Here is a 19,687-nt window from a genome sequence, read left to right on the forward strand (position 1 = left end):
TACTCTGTGATTCTATGAGGTCAACTTATAGGCTTCTTGACACGTCCTGGCAAGAAGAAGCCAGTCATTGAGATAGGAGAAGATGGTGTATCTGTTCCGACTGAAATGAGCTGCTACTACCAGAAAGACCTTGCTAAAGACAAGGGAGACAGTGGCACAGTTAAATGGGAGCACCTGTGTTGGAAGTGGTCAGTGCCCACCATGAATCTGAGAAAACACTTGTGGGCAGGGTGAATATTCAAGTGAAGGTAAGCATCCTTCATATCAAGAGCTGTAAACTAAATATCCTTTTCCAGGGATGGGATTATTGATGTCAGAGTGACTATTCGCAAGCTAAAATTTCACATGAAGTGGTTTAGATTGTGGAGATTGAGGACACGTCTCCAGCTTCTCTTCTTTTTTGGGGACTAGGAAGTACATTTCCTGGTGCTGAAGAAGTACCTGTGGACCTCATGGTGGGAGGTGCACTGTGTATCGATTCAGGCCAATGTATGGCAAGATCCCTCAGCCTGGGTCCAACTGTGGCCTCACGACCTACTCCATGAGATGCTTTTTAAGTCGGAGTTCCCACTCCTCCTGGATATGGCTAGTGAAAGAGCATCGTGTGCCTCCCTGAAACAGAACGAGCAGTGCTGATGGTCGTCACTGACAGAGAAGGAACAGGGGTAGGATACAGGTATAGGGGAAGAGGTTTCCCCAAGCCAGGGACTATATCTAGCTAGAAATCTTTGCTAAAAACAATTAAAATAAGTTAATTATAAATAACTATATACAAAATGCACTAAAGGCAATCTTTGAAATATTTACAGATCGAAGAAATCAAAGGAGAGCTCTGGACACTGAGGTTTGGACCCAGGCCATGCAGCAGTAAGAAGGAATTGGAGAGGTAGCCGGTCCATTTCACCCTTTTATGCCCGCAGTTGGAAACACAAGGCGGAAAAGGGTGCACACAAATATAAATGGTTGCTGCTTGCAAGAATTCTGACTCCAGGTGCATGGAGTTCATGCATATCCGGAATGGAATATGCATAGGACCAGCACTGGAAGAAGAATAATTCTTACTAACCCAGTAAGCACTTGAAGATCTATGAATTAAAAGCGCTACGTACAAGCAAAGTATTATAATTACAGGTGCTTGGTTGCTAAAGATAGATATACACAGCAGCACTGGCTAATCAAACAGCTAGCAGTGTCGCTGACATTATGAAGGGTCATGACTAAAACGCAGAGTATATCCTACTAGATTTTGCCTCTTTTTTGATGTGTATGTGTCTGATATTTAAATTCATATAGAATATTTGACGCCTACATTTTCTAAGGTTATATAGTGAAACCAAAAACCCACCCAAGCTGTTGTTACATTCCTAAACTTTCAATAGCTTTTACAAAACTGCTAGAACAATGTCAGATAATTTGGGGATTTTTAGTAGCATAAAGTGAGTATTTGATTTCATTACCACTTCCATGCAACAACTATGGTTGTACCATTACTCGCCCCACACGTGAAAAAAGGCTGAAAAATAATTAGCAGACCATGGGTTCAGAGATTATTCACAGAACATTTAGACACCAACACACAATTTACACAGAGCATTAGTAGCCACAAAGCAGACAAGCAAACTAGAGAAGCCAACAGATGAAACTAAAAATCACACTCTCCTAGCATAAGCTGAGCGCAGCTTTGAGGTCTTACCCCTGCTAGGCATCAATAGGCGCTTCTTCACGTTCCCTGACAGAGCACAAGTGAACAAAAAAGAGAAAAAACACCAAATCAGCAATCTGAACAGTAGCATTTTTTTAAAAGCTAAATATTAAAAACAAACATGATGTCCATTGCTGCTTGTGTAATTTGCCTTCAATATAAATGCTAATTTAATCTAAGAATAAATGTGAACGGGAAAAAAACCCAGTGTGGCTGCATTGAAATGCAATGGCAAGATAAATTTACTGTGCTGTATGAAAGCTCTGGGGATGGAGCAGAATGGGAGAGAATCTGGTCTCACTCCCAAAGGAGGTCTTTGAAGGCATGACAGCCGTTTTGCTCACTTCTGGGAAAGTTGGAAGCTACTACGTTTTTCTCCTCACCCTGTCACAATCACTGTTATGTCCCACGCTGCAGCTGCTCCTTCTTTTAATTGAGCCATTCCCCACCTTCCTATTCCTGTTAAGGCCATTTGAATAGGCCCTCTCATTCTTGACTGAGGAGCCAGTGGCACTTTCCCTGCTTTGCGGTCCTCAGCTGATGGCTAGCTCTTCAGGACAGAGCCCTGGACTCCATGCCAGGAGAATCGTACCTCCATCTCCTGCTGCAAGCACATGCTGCCTTAACCCATGCTATTTACTGGGGTGAAGGAAGGGGTGAGTCCCATCAATAATGAGAGGAGACTCTCAATGAGAGGGCCAACAAGGGAAGGAGGAGTAAATTCTTAATGAACGAGGAAAAACTATCTGGGAAATTTTCTGTAGTAATTCCCATTGTAGTAATAGTAATAAAAAAAGAGGTCTGTCTTATTCTCTCATGTTTGCCAGGCTGAGATCAGCCTGACATCAAGACATGGTCAAAGTAGGCAGAGTTCCACTAGCCTAGCAGCTCTGTATAAATGTACTACTCAGATCATACACATCCATGCCTGCACAAGCAAAATCAAATCAGTCTTTGCAAGAAGAGAAAAATAAATCATAACATTTCTCATTCAAAACTATTAAGGCCCCTAAAATTTAAAAAAAAAAAAAAAAAAAAAAGCAATCTCCCATGGAATAAGGACTGATGCTGTCCATCTGGCCATACTCTTTACAAAATACTGAAATGGAAATAATTAACAGGAATACTTTGCTTGAAAACACAAGAAACAACCGACAGACGACAATGTACATGTACTAGAAAATATTTACCATCCATCCCATTGTGTTGCTCATAGCTTCTTTTTCCCAGGATAGTTGGGGATCCATTGTTTATGACAGGTGTGAACTTGGCAGGAGTCAGATTGTTAAGAGAACTGGACAAACTCTTTACAGGGTCTGGTTTCGGAGGACATGGATGAGATTCTGTTATAAAAACAGCAATGTGTTATTTTTATTAGTAGATACATGGAGACTATAAACCCAAACACAAAGGGAAAAATTCAGAGATAATGTAAGGCACACCCCTCTTATGCTAACAGAAAGCTTTACATTCAAACTGCCTTATACTGACTTACGCCTACTCTACTGATATGCAGAGGAATCTAAATTCGTGAAAAGAGGTCTGAACACAAATTGCCACATATATCACTTCTGAATTTGGCCCCAAGTCTAACAGAAGATTGCTACTTATATAAAGCACTGTAAATATACTGCTGAATTCAACTTCATTAAGGATGCTTAACTTGTGCGGTTATATTCACTGCAATATAATCCTAAAATAGGTGCTAAAAGGCTGTTTTGTATCCTTTTCTAAAACTATGTTTTCCACTAATTCTGGATAATTTCTAGGCTGCTCTATATTAGAAGCCATCTTCAAGAAGTCATGCAACACCCACAGGCTACCCGGAAGTTACAACTTTGCCAATTTCATCAGTATTCTATAAATGCAGTTCCTAAACTGGCCAAGCCATTGAAGACTGAAAACAAAACTATCAAGAACATGCACAGAATTTAAATCTAACCTTTTGGCTGAGGCAGAGATCAGGCATGGCATGCCAAAGGAAAAGATGTTGAGAAAGTTACAAGCAACTGAAAACAGGGGTTTAAAATGAGTTGCTCTTTCTCAGCCCTAACTATGGATTCACAGCTTTGACTCTGTAATAGCAAGTAGCAGCACAACACTCCTGAAGATAGTTACATCAAAAGGAGAATGGCCCTGTTTTCCTGTCTAAGAGCCACACTGAAATCTGTCACGCCACTGAAGCATTTGCTTTCAGATGAAACATTAAAAACCAAGGTCCTATTCTGTGCAAGCATTAAAGATCCTATGGTACTCTTCATAAAAAGTGGGCTTTTTTCCTCGGATTCCATAGCAAAATTTCATCTCCCTTTAGTGGCTACATTTTGGTTGTGCTGCATGTATACAGTTTGGGGAGTTTTTTGGGATATTTATTATTACAGAATATTTTCATTGTTAAGTACTGTATCTAGAACAAAAGCAGACAAACGATATTTAATTAATATTAACGCAATATACGCACAGAAGCTTATGTTTTATAAATAAAAATACTCAAAGAAACAAAACTGCCTTCACAACCTCCTATCAAAGTTAACAGATAATTAGTTTAATTGCTGAAATGGAAGCCTTAAAGTAACTCCCAAATCAATTCTATGGAATTTAGAAGCAGTTGAACAGTGCTCTAGATACCAAAGCTAGTCTCCACAGGGAAAATGCCACTTCCCCATCCATATCACTCAGCAAGTCTAGACAAGTGGCTAGAGGATGCTTTTCATGTTAGAGCGCTGTTCTGGGTGCTCATTTAAGGCTCCCAAATTCAGTATTTAAACTAACCAGGCTAGTTGGAAAAAGGCTGTGCAGCGTCTGTTGGAGGAGGAGAAGGCCAGGAACAGGATGATTTAACTGGGACTTGGTCCTGCTTTGAGCAGGGGGTTGGACTAGATGACCTTCTGGGGTCCCTTCCAACCCTGATATTCTATGATTCTATGAACAAGCATGACAGTTTTACAACTGCCCCGGACCCTACCCGCCAGGCCCTCAGGAGCAGTTTGTGGCCTCTGGTCCCTTTAAACTCAATGGTTATTTAATTAAAAAATTGGGAGTCTTAAATTTCAACTTCAACAGAAATGAGTTGAGAGTGGCTGTTTGGCCACAAACTGCAGTGGAGAGAGAGCTAGGTCATAGGACACTAGAGAGGGTAGCGGGGCCAAGGAGTTCAGTTACCTACAAAAACAAACATTAAGTAATAAGAGAAGAGAAGGAAGTTAAAACAACTAATTTAAAAATATCTACATCAAAAATATTACAAGCAGAGCTTCTGTAGCCTTTTCCCCTATTATTTCTCTTATCCTTATATTTTGAACAGTAGAAGGATGCAATACATTAAGTACCATAATTTTTTTAAATACAAAAGAAACAGTTAATAAGCCACTCTGATGCCAACACGGGCTGTGGTAAAGCATAGGGCCTTCACCCTTCTGCCCCACAACACACACAATGCATGCACCAACAGCCAATTAATGAACAAAATATCATGGCTTACTGCAATATTAATTTGACACCATTCCCAGATATGGGATCTTTCTTTAAGTCAATGTATGGTTCAGGTGTGATTATATGATAATTTCAGAGAGCAATATATTTATACGAAACAGCAACAGATCAAATTAAGCACAATTTCACTTCTATTTACTGAAACACTTGGATGGATGGGTCATTACACAAAGTAAAACTATTTCCCCATGTTTATTTCACCCCCGCCCCGTTCCTCAGACGTTCTTGTCAACTGCTGAAATGGCCCACCTTGATCATCACTACAAAAGGTTTTTTACCCCCGGCTATCCTGCTGGTAATAGCTCACCTTACCTGATCACTCTCGTTACAGTGTGTATGGTAACACCCATTGTCTCATGTTCTCTGTGTATATAAATCTCCCCACTGTATTACCCACTGAATGCATCCGATGAAGTGAGCTGTAGCTCATGAAAGCTTATGCTCAAATAAATTTGTTAGTCTCTAAGGTGCTACAAGTACTCCTTTTCTTTTTACTTGGATAAAAGGTGCTAATAAAATAGCCATTTATTTCAAAGATCCCAAAGCACTTTTCACATTGCAAACTATAAACACCTGAAATCATGCCATCCACTCTTAAGGAAGACTGTGATGGATGTTTAACAGCACAAAACAATGCTAAACTATTTAGGACAGGAGGAGAAGAATGCTGTATCCAAACAAAACCGCAGAAGGAATTTTTGGACAGGACACGAATTAATTCCCCTACTTTTGTAAAAGAGGGAAGCAGTCTGGGGTTTTGTTTGGCTGCTTTAAAATGGTCATAAGTGATCCAGACCTTCCTTTTATGTGCAATCTGAAAGACAGAACCTCCAGCAGCACAATAGATACTAACTTCACCCTGGGGTCATGATTCAAACTCACTTGGGAAGAATAGGACTACCTACTGAACCACCTCTGACACCTACATGTTTTGAGATCAGTAGTTGGATGCAAGAACTAACAATCTAGTAATTATTTTGGGGAAGTTCTGTGGCCTGTGTTATGCACGAGGTCTGACTAGATGATCACAATGGTCCCTGCTGACCTTGAAATCTATTAATCTTTCACTGACCATAATTTCTCGAGTTAAACCTCTTCCACTACAGAAACTTTACCCTAAAAGGCATGAAAGGTCAAGCAAGCAAATACCAACTCATTTTCTGTTAAACTCTGGTGACATCCTTATCAGACGTTTGCCTACTGTGTAGTGATTATGATGCTACGGAGAGGCCCACAGCAGAGCTGCAGTCTCCTTCTACAACTCCTGCATAGCACTTATTATCAGAACTTCATAGAAAAAGCTCTGTACCCTTTGGCCTTTTAGACTTGAGAAGAAGCTGCACAGTGGATCCCATTGTAGGAGTTACATTAAGACTGCACCAGAGTGGGATTGTGGACCAGCCAACTGCATCCCGCCAATCACATTTATGGATTGTAAGCAGAAGGCCTCTCACTCAGACACCAGAGGCTGCCTCATGACTGCTAAAGAGGAGTTTCGCATATGGGAGGTAGGGTGGATAGTAGGCTGCTGAGCCACCACACCTCTACGTAATGTGAAGAGGAGAAAGGCTGTAGGGGCCATTTTGAACTTTCCTCTGTTCCAGAGGAGGAAACAATAGTCTATAAACTGAACATTTCAGGACCTTACTAAAGGTTATTGCCTTACTTCCTGAGATGGGCAAAATTTGGGGGGGGGGTGGGAGGGGGAGGGAATCCTATTTTTCCAGATCAGTTTACCCAGCCCTGGTTTCTAGATCCAGAACAATGAAAATATGCAAACAGTTAGGCGAATTAGCCTGTAGCATATTTACCTAAATACCGGAGTACTGCTTCTAAAGGCTTTCGAACAACTTGCTTTAACAACAATGGATTTTCTGATGCTTCTGGTAAGCGTGCTGTGCCTGTGAAGACAATATTGGGATTGGGGAAAACATTTATTTTCTTATTAAAAATGAATGGAGTCTTAGACATTAACTTAGTCTAAAACAACTTTTCTCTGGAGCGCTTTTTAGTAAAAAAGGATGTTTACAGAGTAGGTGCATGTTTTGGCAAGTGTACACACAGGCAAAGGAATGTGCTGCATACTGGCAAACAAGTGACGTAAAAAAAAGCTGAGCAATTTCAAATGTGTTATTTGATAATAGTGTGACGAGTTAGGCTATTTCTGTAAAGGAAATAAGTAACAGCAGGTCATCTGTGCTTAGCCACAGTACCCTTGAAAGATCCAACTCAAGGCTTTCCCAAAGGAATTAATCTCAAATTCTGGTTTCCCAATTTCATAGTAAGTAGCTGGATGTCTGGATAAATACTCACATTCTGCTTTGATTGCTGCACTGTTGATAGGCAGGTGGGGATGTCTTGCTGCATGCCAAGGACGCAAGATCTCTCTACACAAGCGTCTGGCAATCCTTGTCAGTTTTGTTGTATGCAGATAGAAGGCTTGTCGTGTCTTCATGGCAAATTTGGGGCTCCCACTGTTTCGCACTGGCACACCATGAAGACTCTGGGGAAAGGGAAAAAGCACAAGCACTTTTATTGTTCATAACTGATTTTTATTAGAAATTTGCAGAAAACCAGAAACCAGCATCAGTAAACACCACATACATAGTCCATTCTACAAGTCATTTCCACCTACACCCTTGGAGTTGATACACACTGAAGGAAAGCCACAGAGATAGAGCTAAAGACAAGAGTGGGAGGCAGAGATTAGGAGGGAAGACTCAACAAGCTAAGAACATAACCCAACCCTCCACTCCTTCTCCCATCTTCACTGCTGTGGCTCTTCCCTAGCCACTATTCATTTTTGAAAACGTTGGCCCTATACTTTAATGTGGACCAATTTAAGCATTCAATATCTTAGAAGGTTGGCATTGGGCTAAGGTGTACATACTTAACTACACATGGACAAAGATGATGTACCAATTATTGCACAGGCCAGACCCTTACCATGTCATAAAAAAGCCAAGATCTGACTAATAATTCTGTTGGTTTAGGCTTTAAACAGTTGTACAGTAGAATCTCAGAGCTACAGACACCTCAAGAATGGAGGCTGTTTGTAACTCTGAACAAAACATTATGGTTGTTTTCAAAAGTTTACAACTGAACATTGACCTAATACAGCTTTGAAACTTTACTATGCAGAAAATAAAATGCTGCTTTTAACGATCTTAATTTAAATGAAACAAGCACAGAAACAGTTTCCTTACCTTGTCTGTTTTTTTTTTTAAACATTCCCTTTTTTAGTAGTTTATATTTAACACAGTACTGTACTGTACTTGCTTTTTTTTGGTCTCTGCTGCTACCTGATTGCATACTTCCAGTTCCAAATGAAGCATGTGGTTGACCAGTCAGTTTGTAACTGGTGTTCATAACTCTGAGATTCTACTGTATATTATTTGATGTGGTTGTGTGTGGCAGGAATAAGGGATACTTTTTCCATTACTGTTCATTGGAATGAGCATTTGGTTCCCTAACCTGAAGTACTGAGCCGCCTGCAATGGATGTACATACCATATTATTTTACACTGGATGCACATACCATATTATTGCGGTTTGGTCCTGGTCTCTCTCCATCTAATCGCGTTGGCATTTTCAAGCCACCATATTTCTTCCAGTAAGTCCAACAGGATGCACAGAGACGACACTGCATGTTAGGGGGACCCCAAGAATACCACTGGTAAGACTGTGTGGCTAGGGATAATAAAGGTGGAAATATATATATTCTTAAACAGAATTGATTTTCAAAGTTTATAGCCTTTACAACCATCTTTAAAATCTCAAAGGAGAAAAAGACCTTTCAGCTTCACAAGGTAACAAAACTAGATCATAACCTTGGTGTATCAGAAATGAGGCAAATTTCATCATCATTAAATGTTTTATAATGGCATTCTGCAGTGTTGTTATAGCCATAGTGGTCCCAGAATATTAGAAAGACAAGGTAGCAAGGTAATTTTTTTTACTGGACCGACTTCTGTTCGTGAGAAAGAGAGAGAGAAGCTTTCAAGCTACACAGAAGAAAAGCTCTGTATAAATTCAGAAGCTTGTTTCTCTCAGCAACAGAAGTTGGTCCAATAAAAGATATTACCTCCCCCACCTTGTCTCTTATAATCACGTTAACTCAAGTAGTTATACTCTTCAGTATATCATTTGAAACAGTAAAATGAGTAAGTCATTAGGATGTGGAAATTTCCTGGTAATGCCTTTGAGATATTTTATGCTGTAACTCTGAAGGGGGCACTGTAACTTTTCCCCCTCTATTTTAGAAATCCCCTCCCCAACTTTACTTAGGGAAGAGAAAGAGTCAGTCATTTTGACTCTCCATACAGTCCTACGTTTTAGCACATCTAAAAGGCTCTCCATAAAAGACAGGGAAGCCTATTAGACTAAGACATATTAGCAGATGAGACCATAGTGAATACAAGGATGTAACCATGCTCTTTGGACTTTCCACTACCATTATAAAGCTGTGAAAACATCACCAAGGCCTCTCCAGTGAATTAAAGACTCGTCTTCACTCAGGAGCCATCTATTATTTCACAGGAAACATCAGCTCTTACAGTTATTTACAAAAAAATCCACCCACTCTAAAAACTTAGAAACATTCACATGAAGAAAAACCCTGCCTATTTCACCCACACCCCACCCTGCATGGTAGCTTATTAAAGCTTTACTTTAGTCTTAGTGCTAGAGTACTTCTGCTGCTCTTGCACAATTGCTACATTTGTAGATCACTTACTATAGCAGCTTTCACAGGCCCGTCCTGCTCCCGTGTTCTGTGCCTGTCCTCCTGTACCATTTACCACTCCTGGTTTGACATTATTTACATTGATCTGGTTGGGGTTTGGCTTGTTACTTAAAACACAAAGCAAAAAAAAAGGGGGGAAATTAATTGATTGTGACAAGTAACTTTCCTATGTGACAAAAAAAATATGGCCCAGAAGATTAAAACTGAAGACTTGCATTTCTCACATGTTTATGAATTCCAAAACAACAAACATTACTTACCAGTAATTAGAGTTCTCTGAATACATTTCCTCTGCAGATCATACTGTAGAAGTCTCATGCCATTTCTCAGGAGTCTCAGAACCACTTAAAAGCAGTTAACCATTCTGGTCATGAGTACACCTTGATTACTGATCCAAAAACATTCTGATCTAGGTGACAAAAGGGCCATATCGACACACATCCCTCTGCTCCTCTCTGCCTGAACAATATTCTGCTTAAGCCTCTAAAGAAGTGAGGAAGGAGGGAAAGTCAAGGTGGATCTGCAAGGGCAATAGATTCAGAGAATTCCGTGGTAAAGTAGCCTCTCTTTCTCCTTCAGAAAATTGCCTCTTCAAATCCTGTCTCTGCAGTAGACCGGCAAGCTTGCAGGCAAGAGCTCAGAAGTACTAATTCAGACTCAAAGTTTGCCCTCCTGAAACAAGCACCTACTGCCAATACAGTATTAAAAAGAACTGCAGAGTAAAAGGTGTAAACTGTATCCTCAGATAACCCAAATGGGAATACCTTGTACAAACAGCAGTTTTCTCCATCTGATTCATAGGTATTTCCTGTGCAATTTCCTAAGAGAAATGTGAAAGGAAGCATCTTAAAAGGTCAAGAGCTCCATACCATCAGATTTAGCACAGAGATTATGGCGCTCCAAGCCAAAATGTAGAATCAGATTCATTTACAGACCTTATTTTACCACTCCCTTCAACAAAACCACAACAGAATTAGACTTGTTCGGGTACCAGACTGCAACACAGGGGATCTGGGTTCAATTCCAAGACTTCCTGTGTGACTTTTGGCTAGTCATTTAGGGCTTGCATAAATAGTAGAAGACACTCTACTGGGATGCTATTTCTAAAAGGCACTCATGTGCTGTGCATTAATGTGCCTGTGTAGACCACTGGGCTGCATACCTTTTTACAAAGCAGTACTGCTCTGTATGTGTATTCAGCATCTCATCTGCTGACTTCAGTGACACAGTTTACCACTTTTCACTAAGTGAAAGCCAACACAGCAGAAAGCCAGAGTCTATTCCTTCTGATGAAGCATCAACATAAAGAGTTAGTAAATTCCAATCAGTTATACCTGTATAAACCAATCAAAGGCAAAGAGGTTGCATATGGAATTATTCTTGAGACAATGGGGTTGGGCAAGCATAAATAAAAAAGATTCTCTAGGCCAAATTATAAGACAAGTGGTGATACGAGGGAAAGAAAGAAAACTCCCCAATCGCTGTGTTTCCAGGGCTATTAGAAAAAAGAATCTTTTTACTTGGAACTAATTACATGCGATTGTGAGCCACTGAGAGACAATGCCTACATACAATGCCTTTTTTTTTTTTTTTTTTAAACAGTTACATGCAGATTCTGCTACAGTGGCACACAAGGGCCATAAAGGGTCCACAAGTGGCCAGGGGAGCCTTTTCCAAGAGCAGGAGAAGCTTCAGACTGACCTGTTACGCTCTCCTTTGTACAACATAGTGGGCTTACTGAGAGGAAGAAGTGTGGGTGAGGGGGAAGGTCTGTGTATTGCTGAGTTCTACAGACATTCTGGACGTCTCTGGTCTGCAGGGCTCCCCAGGCAAGGCAGAAAAAGAAGAGTTAACAACAGGGACCTTCTTCAAATCTTGGTTCAATTGTTCTTTTCTTCAGCTGATGCACTTTCATGTCTTTAATGATTGATTATTAACGGTTATTAATTATTGATTATTAATGATTATTAATCTAATGATTGATTATTATTTGAAATGGTTCTAGGATTTGTAAGTCACGGCATGACGCTCCAACCCTGGGAGACCCGCAAAGGCAATTTTGTGAAGGAGAAGAATGGAATATGGTACCTTCGCATGAGTCCGCATTTTGTTGATTGCTGCCATATTAAAAATTACCTCCAAGTAGCTTCTGCTTCACCAAAAATTCATTTTGTGCAAATATAACTAGATTTAAAGGTAACTGGGGTTCTCGAAAAGTATTATCTCTACAGAGTCACACTACTGGCAGGCAGTATTGCCTAGTGGACAGAGCACTGGACTAGGGCAAAGAAACCTGGGTTTCTATTCCCAGTTCTGCCACCTGGCCTGCTGAGTGACCTTGGACAAGTCATTCACCTCTGTGCCTCGGTTTCCCCCTCTATAAAATGATATGATCCTTTCTAAAGCCCTTTTAGACCTTCTGATGAAGAGCACTATAAGAGCTTGGTGATATTATATTACTATTACTATTGTAGAATGCTATGCTGCACAGTTCCAGAAACCACATACAATTAACTAGGAACCACATACAATTAACTAGGATGACACACCTTGATATATGCGTCCCACAGAGCTAAGATCACATTTAGAAAGGGAAACGATGGCCAGACTCCTTCACCCCTGGTTGTCTTGTGAAACTGACGTACTAAAAAAACCTGGGGATGATCTGAATGTCTCTCTCTCAAATCCACTTACGGTAAATAACATAACTTTTTCTTCATAAGCATGCTACCTCAGGCATCTGAATAATGAAATCAATTGTGACTTAAGTACTCTACCTTAAGCACTTAACCCTTATATTTCTTCAAAGGCTGGTACAGTCTAATTAAGTTAACTTGTTAATCAATTTATTAGTTACTTAATGAAGACGAAGTCAGCAAAGTTCAAACCGCAAATAAGATGCACATTTTACACAGATTACCAACAAGTATGGTAAGCTTTTCCAACACTTGGAGGAGTCTTTAAATCATAACTGGATGCCTTTCTAAAAGATCTGTGGTTTAATTGGAGTATGTGTACTAGATGCAAGAATCCTTGGGTGAAATTCTCTGGCCTCTCTGTTATGCAGGAAATCAGACCAGGTGATCATAATATAGCCGCTTCTGACATTTGAATCTATTAAAGTGACAAGATCCTTGTAAGAAGTGTTGGCTCCCAGCTTCCCTTAGATCATGAATTGACAAACAGCTCACAAAACATTGACATTTTTCCAATGTGTGATCGACCTTATGCGCTTGGTTGATAGCACTAAATTAACATGGGAGCAGGAACTGAAGTCTTACTTTTTGGAAAGGAGAAACTTGTGTGCCCAACACATGTGGTAGCTAAAGATTAAACTGGTTTTATTGTTTAGAAGACTGAGTATAATACCACCACTGGAATGGTTTCAGTCATCCAGGTACGTACAACCAGATGTTCTGGTCCTGTCATGAGAAACGCATTTTGGAATAACATCGTGATAAAAGAGAATGGCACTTCTCCCCTTACTGCATGTAAAGATTTGTCAGGCCATTACTTTGTGTATCTGAAAACACATGCCTAAAACTATTCTGTGCCCACTTGTGGAAAAAGAAAAAAAAAGTCTAATGTTTGTTAAAGTATCCTTAGGTATTGGTAAGATCCTTCTCCACCAGCATAAAAAGTACAGATAACTGTCATTTAACACACCTACAAAAGAGGGACAGAATATAATCATGCATGGAAATTTTTCTAGTCTATACAGAGTCTCCAAATAGTCCTACCTACATGGGAAGAAGAATGGTCTTGGGGCTAAGGCACAAAATGATGAGTCAAGAGGCAGAGGGTCTATTTTCAACTATGCCACAAATAAATGTTACTTTTCCTGTGCTGTGACTATGGCTCTTCAAGATGTGTCCCCTTATGGGTGCTCCACTTCAGGTGTGCATGTACCTCTTGAGCCCTTGATCAGAGATTTCTAGCTCCAGCAGTTTGATGTGTAGATTGGTTTTGAGGGCTGTCCATCTGCCTTGAACCACGAGGGTGTTGAGGTGGGTCCCGCATGCTAACAGGGAAGCATCAGGGTTAGTCACTGTTAGGGTTGGGGGACAGAAAGGGATACTCGCACAAATGCTGTGTTGCTTCTTCCACCAGTCTAGGGAGTTCTGTAAGTGCAAGGGGACTGTCACCTGCCTATCCAAAGTGTCCCTGTCCAAAGTGACCCTGATCAGAGAATAGGTAGCTTTTAGCCAACCCTGGAAGCAGCAGAGGTGTAGCCTTGTGTGACTGGTCACAAAGATAAAAGCTGCCACACAGCCCAAGAGTTGAAGACAGTACTTTATTGTGATCAGAGGGCTTCCCTGAATTGTCCCTACCAGACCAGACAAGATCACCAATCTGTCCAAAGGGAGGTATGAGTATACCCCTATAAACTGTATCCTTTGTACATGTACCAGCATGGATTTCTTTACATTCAGCTGTAGGCCCAACTCTTGGAACAGAGCAAGGGTCATCTGGGTGGCAATAACACTGCCTCAAAGGTGTTGCTCTTGAGTAGCCAGTCGTGGAAGTACAGGAAGACCAATATCACTTCCTGCCTAAGGTAAGCTGCCACTACTACTAGAACCTTTGAACACACTCTTGGAGCTGAGGATAGGCCAAAGTGGAGCACTTAAAACTGAAAATGATCTTGATCTATGATGAATCGTTGGCATTTCCTGTGTGATGGCTGTATAGTTATATGAAAGTAGGCATCTTGTAGGTTGAGGGACAAAAGCCAAACCCCATTCTCTAGTAAAGGAATTCAAGTTGCTAGAGTCACCATGCTGAACTTTTGAGACTTTACAAATTTATCAGTCTCAGATCCAAGGTCAACCTCCAACCTCTGTCCTCCTTTGGCCCTAGGAAATATTTTGAGTAGAAGCCCCTGACCCTGTGAGGGGAAGGGACTGGTTCTATCATTCCTAGTCATAGGAGAAAGTCTACTTCTTTCCTCAGTATAAACTTGTGAGGGGGGTCCCTGAAGAGGGATGAAGAAGGCGGGTGAAAGGGAGGAGTGACACACTGGGTAGTACATCCCAATATTATGACCTTCAAGAACCATCAGTCCACAGTGATTCACTCCCAAACCTGGTCAGAATGGACAAGACAGTCCCCAAAGGCAGGGAGGTGGTCTAGAGCGCACAAACTGTGAATCCAGAGTTGTTGTCATCCAACCCTAGACCAATCCATCAAAACTGTTGTTTAGAGGATGCCTGGGTCATCATGGAGGGCGGCTGAGCAGCCCTCTTCCTCTGAAACTAGTCTCTCTTTCTGGGAGGTTCTGGGGGTTTATGGTACTCCCAAGAACTGAGCAGGGCATGACCTCTGGGCAGCCTGAGACCTACTAAAACATTTCTTGCTTGTAGGTGTATAAATGCCCAAGGAATGTACGGTAGCCCCAGAGCCCTTCAACATGTGCAGGGAATCATTTGTGTCTCCAAGAAAAGCTTATGACCATCAAAAGGAGGTCCTCTACTGTGTTCTGAACCTCTTTAAAAACTCCAAAAGTTGGAGCCATGATACCCAATGCATAACTACTGCTACGGAGATGGATGTGGCAGCACTATCTGCAGCTACTAGAGACGCTCAGAGAGCTGTTCTGGCCAACAGCTGACCCTCAGCAACGACAGACTGGAACTGCTCCCTGCAGATATGTGGCAGCTGCTCAATAAAAGCCCTGTGCTTGTTGTAATTAGTAAAAGTTGTATGTTGGCCATACTTGGTATGGTATCTTGCGATCCAGAACTTCTGCAACCCTGCCGAGTAAGACTTTTGTCCAAAGAAATCCAGCCACCTTCGATCCTTGTTAGATGGGGTAGGTCTAAAAAAAATGCTGCCTACCCCTTTCATTCACCACATCCACTACTAGGAAGTTAGGTGGGGATGGGAAAATAAAAAGTTAGAATCCTTAAGGGGCACACCATACTTAACAATCCTTTTACACCTTAATGGAATAGTGGCAGGCATTTGCCAGATCGTCTTCGCCAGATCCAGAAGAGCCTCATTAATAGATAGCATCACTCTCGAGCGTGTTGCAGAGTGCAAAATATCTAGCAGCTTGTGTTGTTGATCTTTGGCCTCCTCCAGAGGGATCTGCAAGGTGTCTACTTCCATTCTAAGGAAGTCCTGAGACTGCCTAAAGTCGACAGCCATAGAATGTGGTGGAGGCTTCTAGCAAGCAGAGGCTAGGGACACCATCCCTGCCCATCCTGGCTAATAAACATTGATGGACCTATCTTCCATGAATTTATCTAATTATTTTTGAACACTGTTAGGGTCTTGTCCTTCAAAACATCCTCTGGCAGGGAGTTCCACAGGTTGACTGTGCATTGTGAGAAAAAAATACTTCCTTTTGTATTTTGTACTTCCTGCTGCCTGTTAATTTCACTTGGTGAGCCATAGTCCTTGTGTTATGAGAAGGAGTAAATAACACTTCCTTATTTACTTTCTCCATACCAGTCATGATTTTATAGCCCTCTATCATATCGTATTTTAGTCGTTTCTTTTCCAAGATGAAAATTCCCAGTCTTCTTAATCCTCCTCAAATGGATACCCCTAATTATTTTTGTCACCCTTTTCTAATTCCAATATATCTTTTTTGAGATAGGACGACCACATCTGCACGCAGTATTCAAGATGTGGGCATACCAGGGATTTATAGAGAGGCAATATGATATTGTCTGTCTTATTATCTATCCCTTTCTTAACAGTTCCCAACATGCTGTTCACCTTTTTTGGCTGCCACTGCACATTGAGTGGATGTTTTCAGAGAACTATATGCCCAATACCTCTTTCTTGAGTGGTAACAGCACATTTAGACTCCATCGTTTTACATGTATAATTGGGATTATGTTTTCCAATGTGCATTACTTGCATTTATCAACATTGAATTTCATCTGCCACTTTGTTGCCCAGTTACCCAGTTTTGAGAGATCCTTTAGTACAAGGGTGGGCAAACTATAGCCCGGGGGACACATCCAGCCCTTCAGACATTGTAATCCAGCCCTCGAGCTCTTGCCAGGGAGCGGGGTCTGGGGCTTGCCCTGCTCCGCGCATGCTGTGGCTCCGCGCAGCTCCTGGAAGCAGCGACATGCCCCGCCCCCCCCCGGCCCTACGCATACGGGCAGCCAGGGGATCCTGCATGCTGCCCCCATCCCAAGCGCCACCCCCGCAGCTCCCATTGACAGGAACTGCGGCCAACAGGAGCTGTGGGGGTGGCGCTTGCGGACGGAGCAACGTGCAGAGCCACCTGGCTACGCCTCTCCATAGGAGCCAGAGGGGGAGACATACCGCTGCTTCTGGGAGCTGCTTGAAGTGAGCACCGCCCAGAGCCTGCATCCCTCCTGCACCCCTGACCCCACCCCAACCCCCTGCCCTAGTCCAGAGCCCCCTCCCACACCCTGAACTCCTCATTTCTGGCTCCACCCCAGAGCCCTCACCCCCTCCCGCACCCTGACCCCCAATTTCGTGAGCATTCATGGCCCGCCATAAAATTTTCATACCCAGATGTGGCCCTTGGGCCAAAAAGTTTGCCTACCCCTGCTTTAGTAACTCCTTGCAGCATGCTTGGAACTTAACTATCTGGAGTAGGTTTGTATCATCTGCAAATTTCGCCACTTCACTATTTACTCCTTTTTCCATATAATTTATGAATATGTTGAATAGGACGGGTCCCAGTGTAGACTCCTGGGGGACCCCACTATTTACCACTCTCCATTCTGAAAACTGACCATTTATACCTACCTTTTGTTTCGTATCCATGAGAGGACCTTCCCTCTTGATCCCATGACAGCTTACTTTGCTTAAGAGCCTTTGGTGAGGGACCTTGTCAAAGGCTTTCTGAAAATCTAAGTACACTATAACCACTAGATCCCCCTTGTTCACATGCTTGTTGACCCCCTCAAAGAATTCTAGTAGATTGGTGAGGCATGACTTTCCTTTAAAAAACCATGTTCACTCTTCCCCAACAAATTATGTTCATCTATCTGTCTGACAATTTTGTTCTTTACTATAGTTTCAACCAGTTTGCTCAGTACTGAACTCAGGCCTAGCGGCTTGTAATTGCCATAATCACCTCCAGAGCCCTTTTTAAAAATTGGTGTCACATTAGCTATCCTCCAGTCATTTAGTACAGAAGCTGATTTAAATGATAGGTTAAAGACTACAGTTAGTAGTTCTGCAATTTCACATTTGAGTTCCTTCAGAACTCTTGGGTGAATACCATCTGGTCCTGGTGACTTTTTACTGTTGGGTTTATAAATTTGTTCCAAAACCCCCTCTAATGACATCTCATTCTGGGACAGTTCCTCAGATTTGCCACCTAAAAAGAATGGCTCAGGTTTGGGAATCTCCCTCACATCCTCAGCTGTGAAGACTAATGCAAATAATTCATTTAGTTTCTCCGTAATGGCCTTATCATCCTTGAGTGCTCCTTTAGCACCTCGATCGTCCAGTGGCCCCACTGGTTGTTTAGCAGGCTTCCTGCTTCTGCTGAACTTTAAACAGTTTTTTCCTATTACTTTTTTTTGCTATTACTATATCAATATCCTCATTTAATATGAAGCACTTTAGTTCATCCATTTTATTTAGACTTTGGTTAGCTGTTCTTCAAATTCTTTTTTGGCCCTCCTAATTATATTTTTACATGTAATTTGCCGGAGTTTATGCTCCTTTCTATTTTCCTCACTAGGATTTAACTTTCACTTTTTAAAGGATGCCTTTTTGCTTTTCACTGCTTCTTTTACTTTGTTGTTTAGGCACCTTTTTGGTTCTCTTACTATGTATTTTAATTTGGGTTATACATTTAAGTTGAGCCTCTATTATGGTGTCTTTAAAAAGTTTCTGTGCAGCTTGCAGAGATTTCACTTTTGGCACTGTAACTCTTAATTTCTGTTTAACTAAACTTCCTCATTTTTGTGTAGTCCCCCCTTTCTGTAATTAAATGCTACAGAGTTGGGCTGCTGTGATGTCTTCCCTGCCATAGGGATGTTACATTTAATTACATCACAGTCACTATTACCAAGGGGTCCAACTATATTCATCTCTTGGACCAGAGCCTGTGCTAAATTAAGGACTAAATCAAGAATTGCCTCTCCTCTTGTGGGTTCCAGGACTAGCTGCTCCAAGAAGCAGTCATTTAAAGGCATCAAGAAACTTGATTTCTGCATCCCATCCTGAGGTGACATGTGCCCAGCCAATATGGGGAAGCTGACATCTCCCATTATTACTGAACTTTTTATTTTTTATAACCTCTCTAATCTCCCTGAGCATTTCAGTCACTATCACCACCCTGGTCAGGTGGTCGGTAATATATCCCTATTTCTATATTCTTATGATTAGAGCACAGAATTACAATCCATAGAGATTCCATGATATAGTTTGGTTCATTTAAGAATTTACTTCATTTGATTCTACACTTTTTTTCCACACATAGTCCCACTCTCCCATCAGCACGACCTGTTCTGTCCTTCCAATATATTTTGTACCCTGGTATTACTGTGTCCCATTGATTATTCTCATTCCACCAAGTTTCTGTGATGCCTATTATATCAATATCCTCATTTAATATGAGGCACTCTAGTTCACCCATATTATTTAGACTTCTAGCATTTGTATATAAGCACTTAAAAACTTGCCACTTTTTAGCTGTCTGCCATTACATGATGTAATTGAATGGGACTTTTTTTCATTTCACTATTTTTCATCAGATCCTAAGGGATCTCCCCTAAACGATGCCTCTGTCCAAACCACGT

General features: G+C 41.4%; 1 protein-coding gene across 10 annotated transcripts in view; it reads right to left on the reverse strand.

Annotated features, from left to right (window-relative positions):
• MTA1 (metastasis associated 1) overlaps positions 1-19,687 on the reverse strand; it is a 150,608-nt gene that overhangs the window by 37,469 nt on the left and 93,452 nt on the right. For 7 of the 10 annotated variants that reach the window (XM_037906585.2, XM_043553027.1, XM_043553028.1 and 4 more), the window contains 6 exons: positions 9,930-10,045; positions 8,733-8,884; positions 7,508-7,697; positions 7,006-7,095; positions 2,893-3,045; positions 1,694-1,729 (listed from right to left, as the gene is read on the reverse strand). In XM_037906585.2, the coding sequence (XP_037762513.1) occupies positions 1,694-1,729; positions 2,893-3,045; positions 7,006-7,095; positions 7,508-7,697; positions 8,733-8,884; positions 9,930-10,045 (737 nt within the window). Of the gene's footprint in view, positions 1-1,693; positions 1,730-2,892; positions 3,046-7,005; positions 7,096-7,507; positions 7,698-8,732; positions 8,885-9,929; positions 10,046-19,687 lie in introns of those variants that run through there. The other 3 variants (XM_043553030.1, XM_043553029.1, XM_043553033.1) reach the window with 2 other exon arrangements.

The sequence above is a fragment of the Chelonia mydas genome, chromosome 8 (assembly GCF_015237465.2).
Source record: "Chelonia mydas isolate rCheMyd1 chromosome 8, rCheMyd1.pri.v2, whole genome shotgun sequence".
Lineage (NCBI taxonomy): Eukaryota > Metazoa > Chordata > Testudines > Cheloniidae > Chelonia > Chelonia mydas.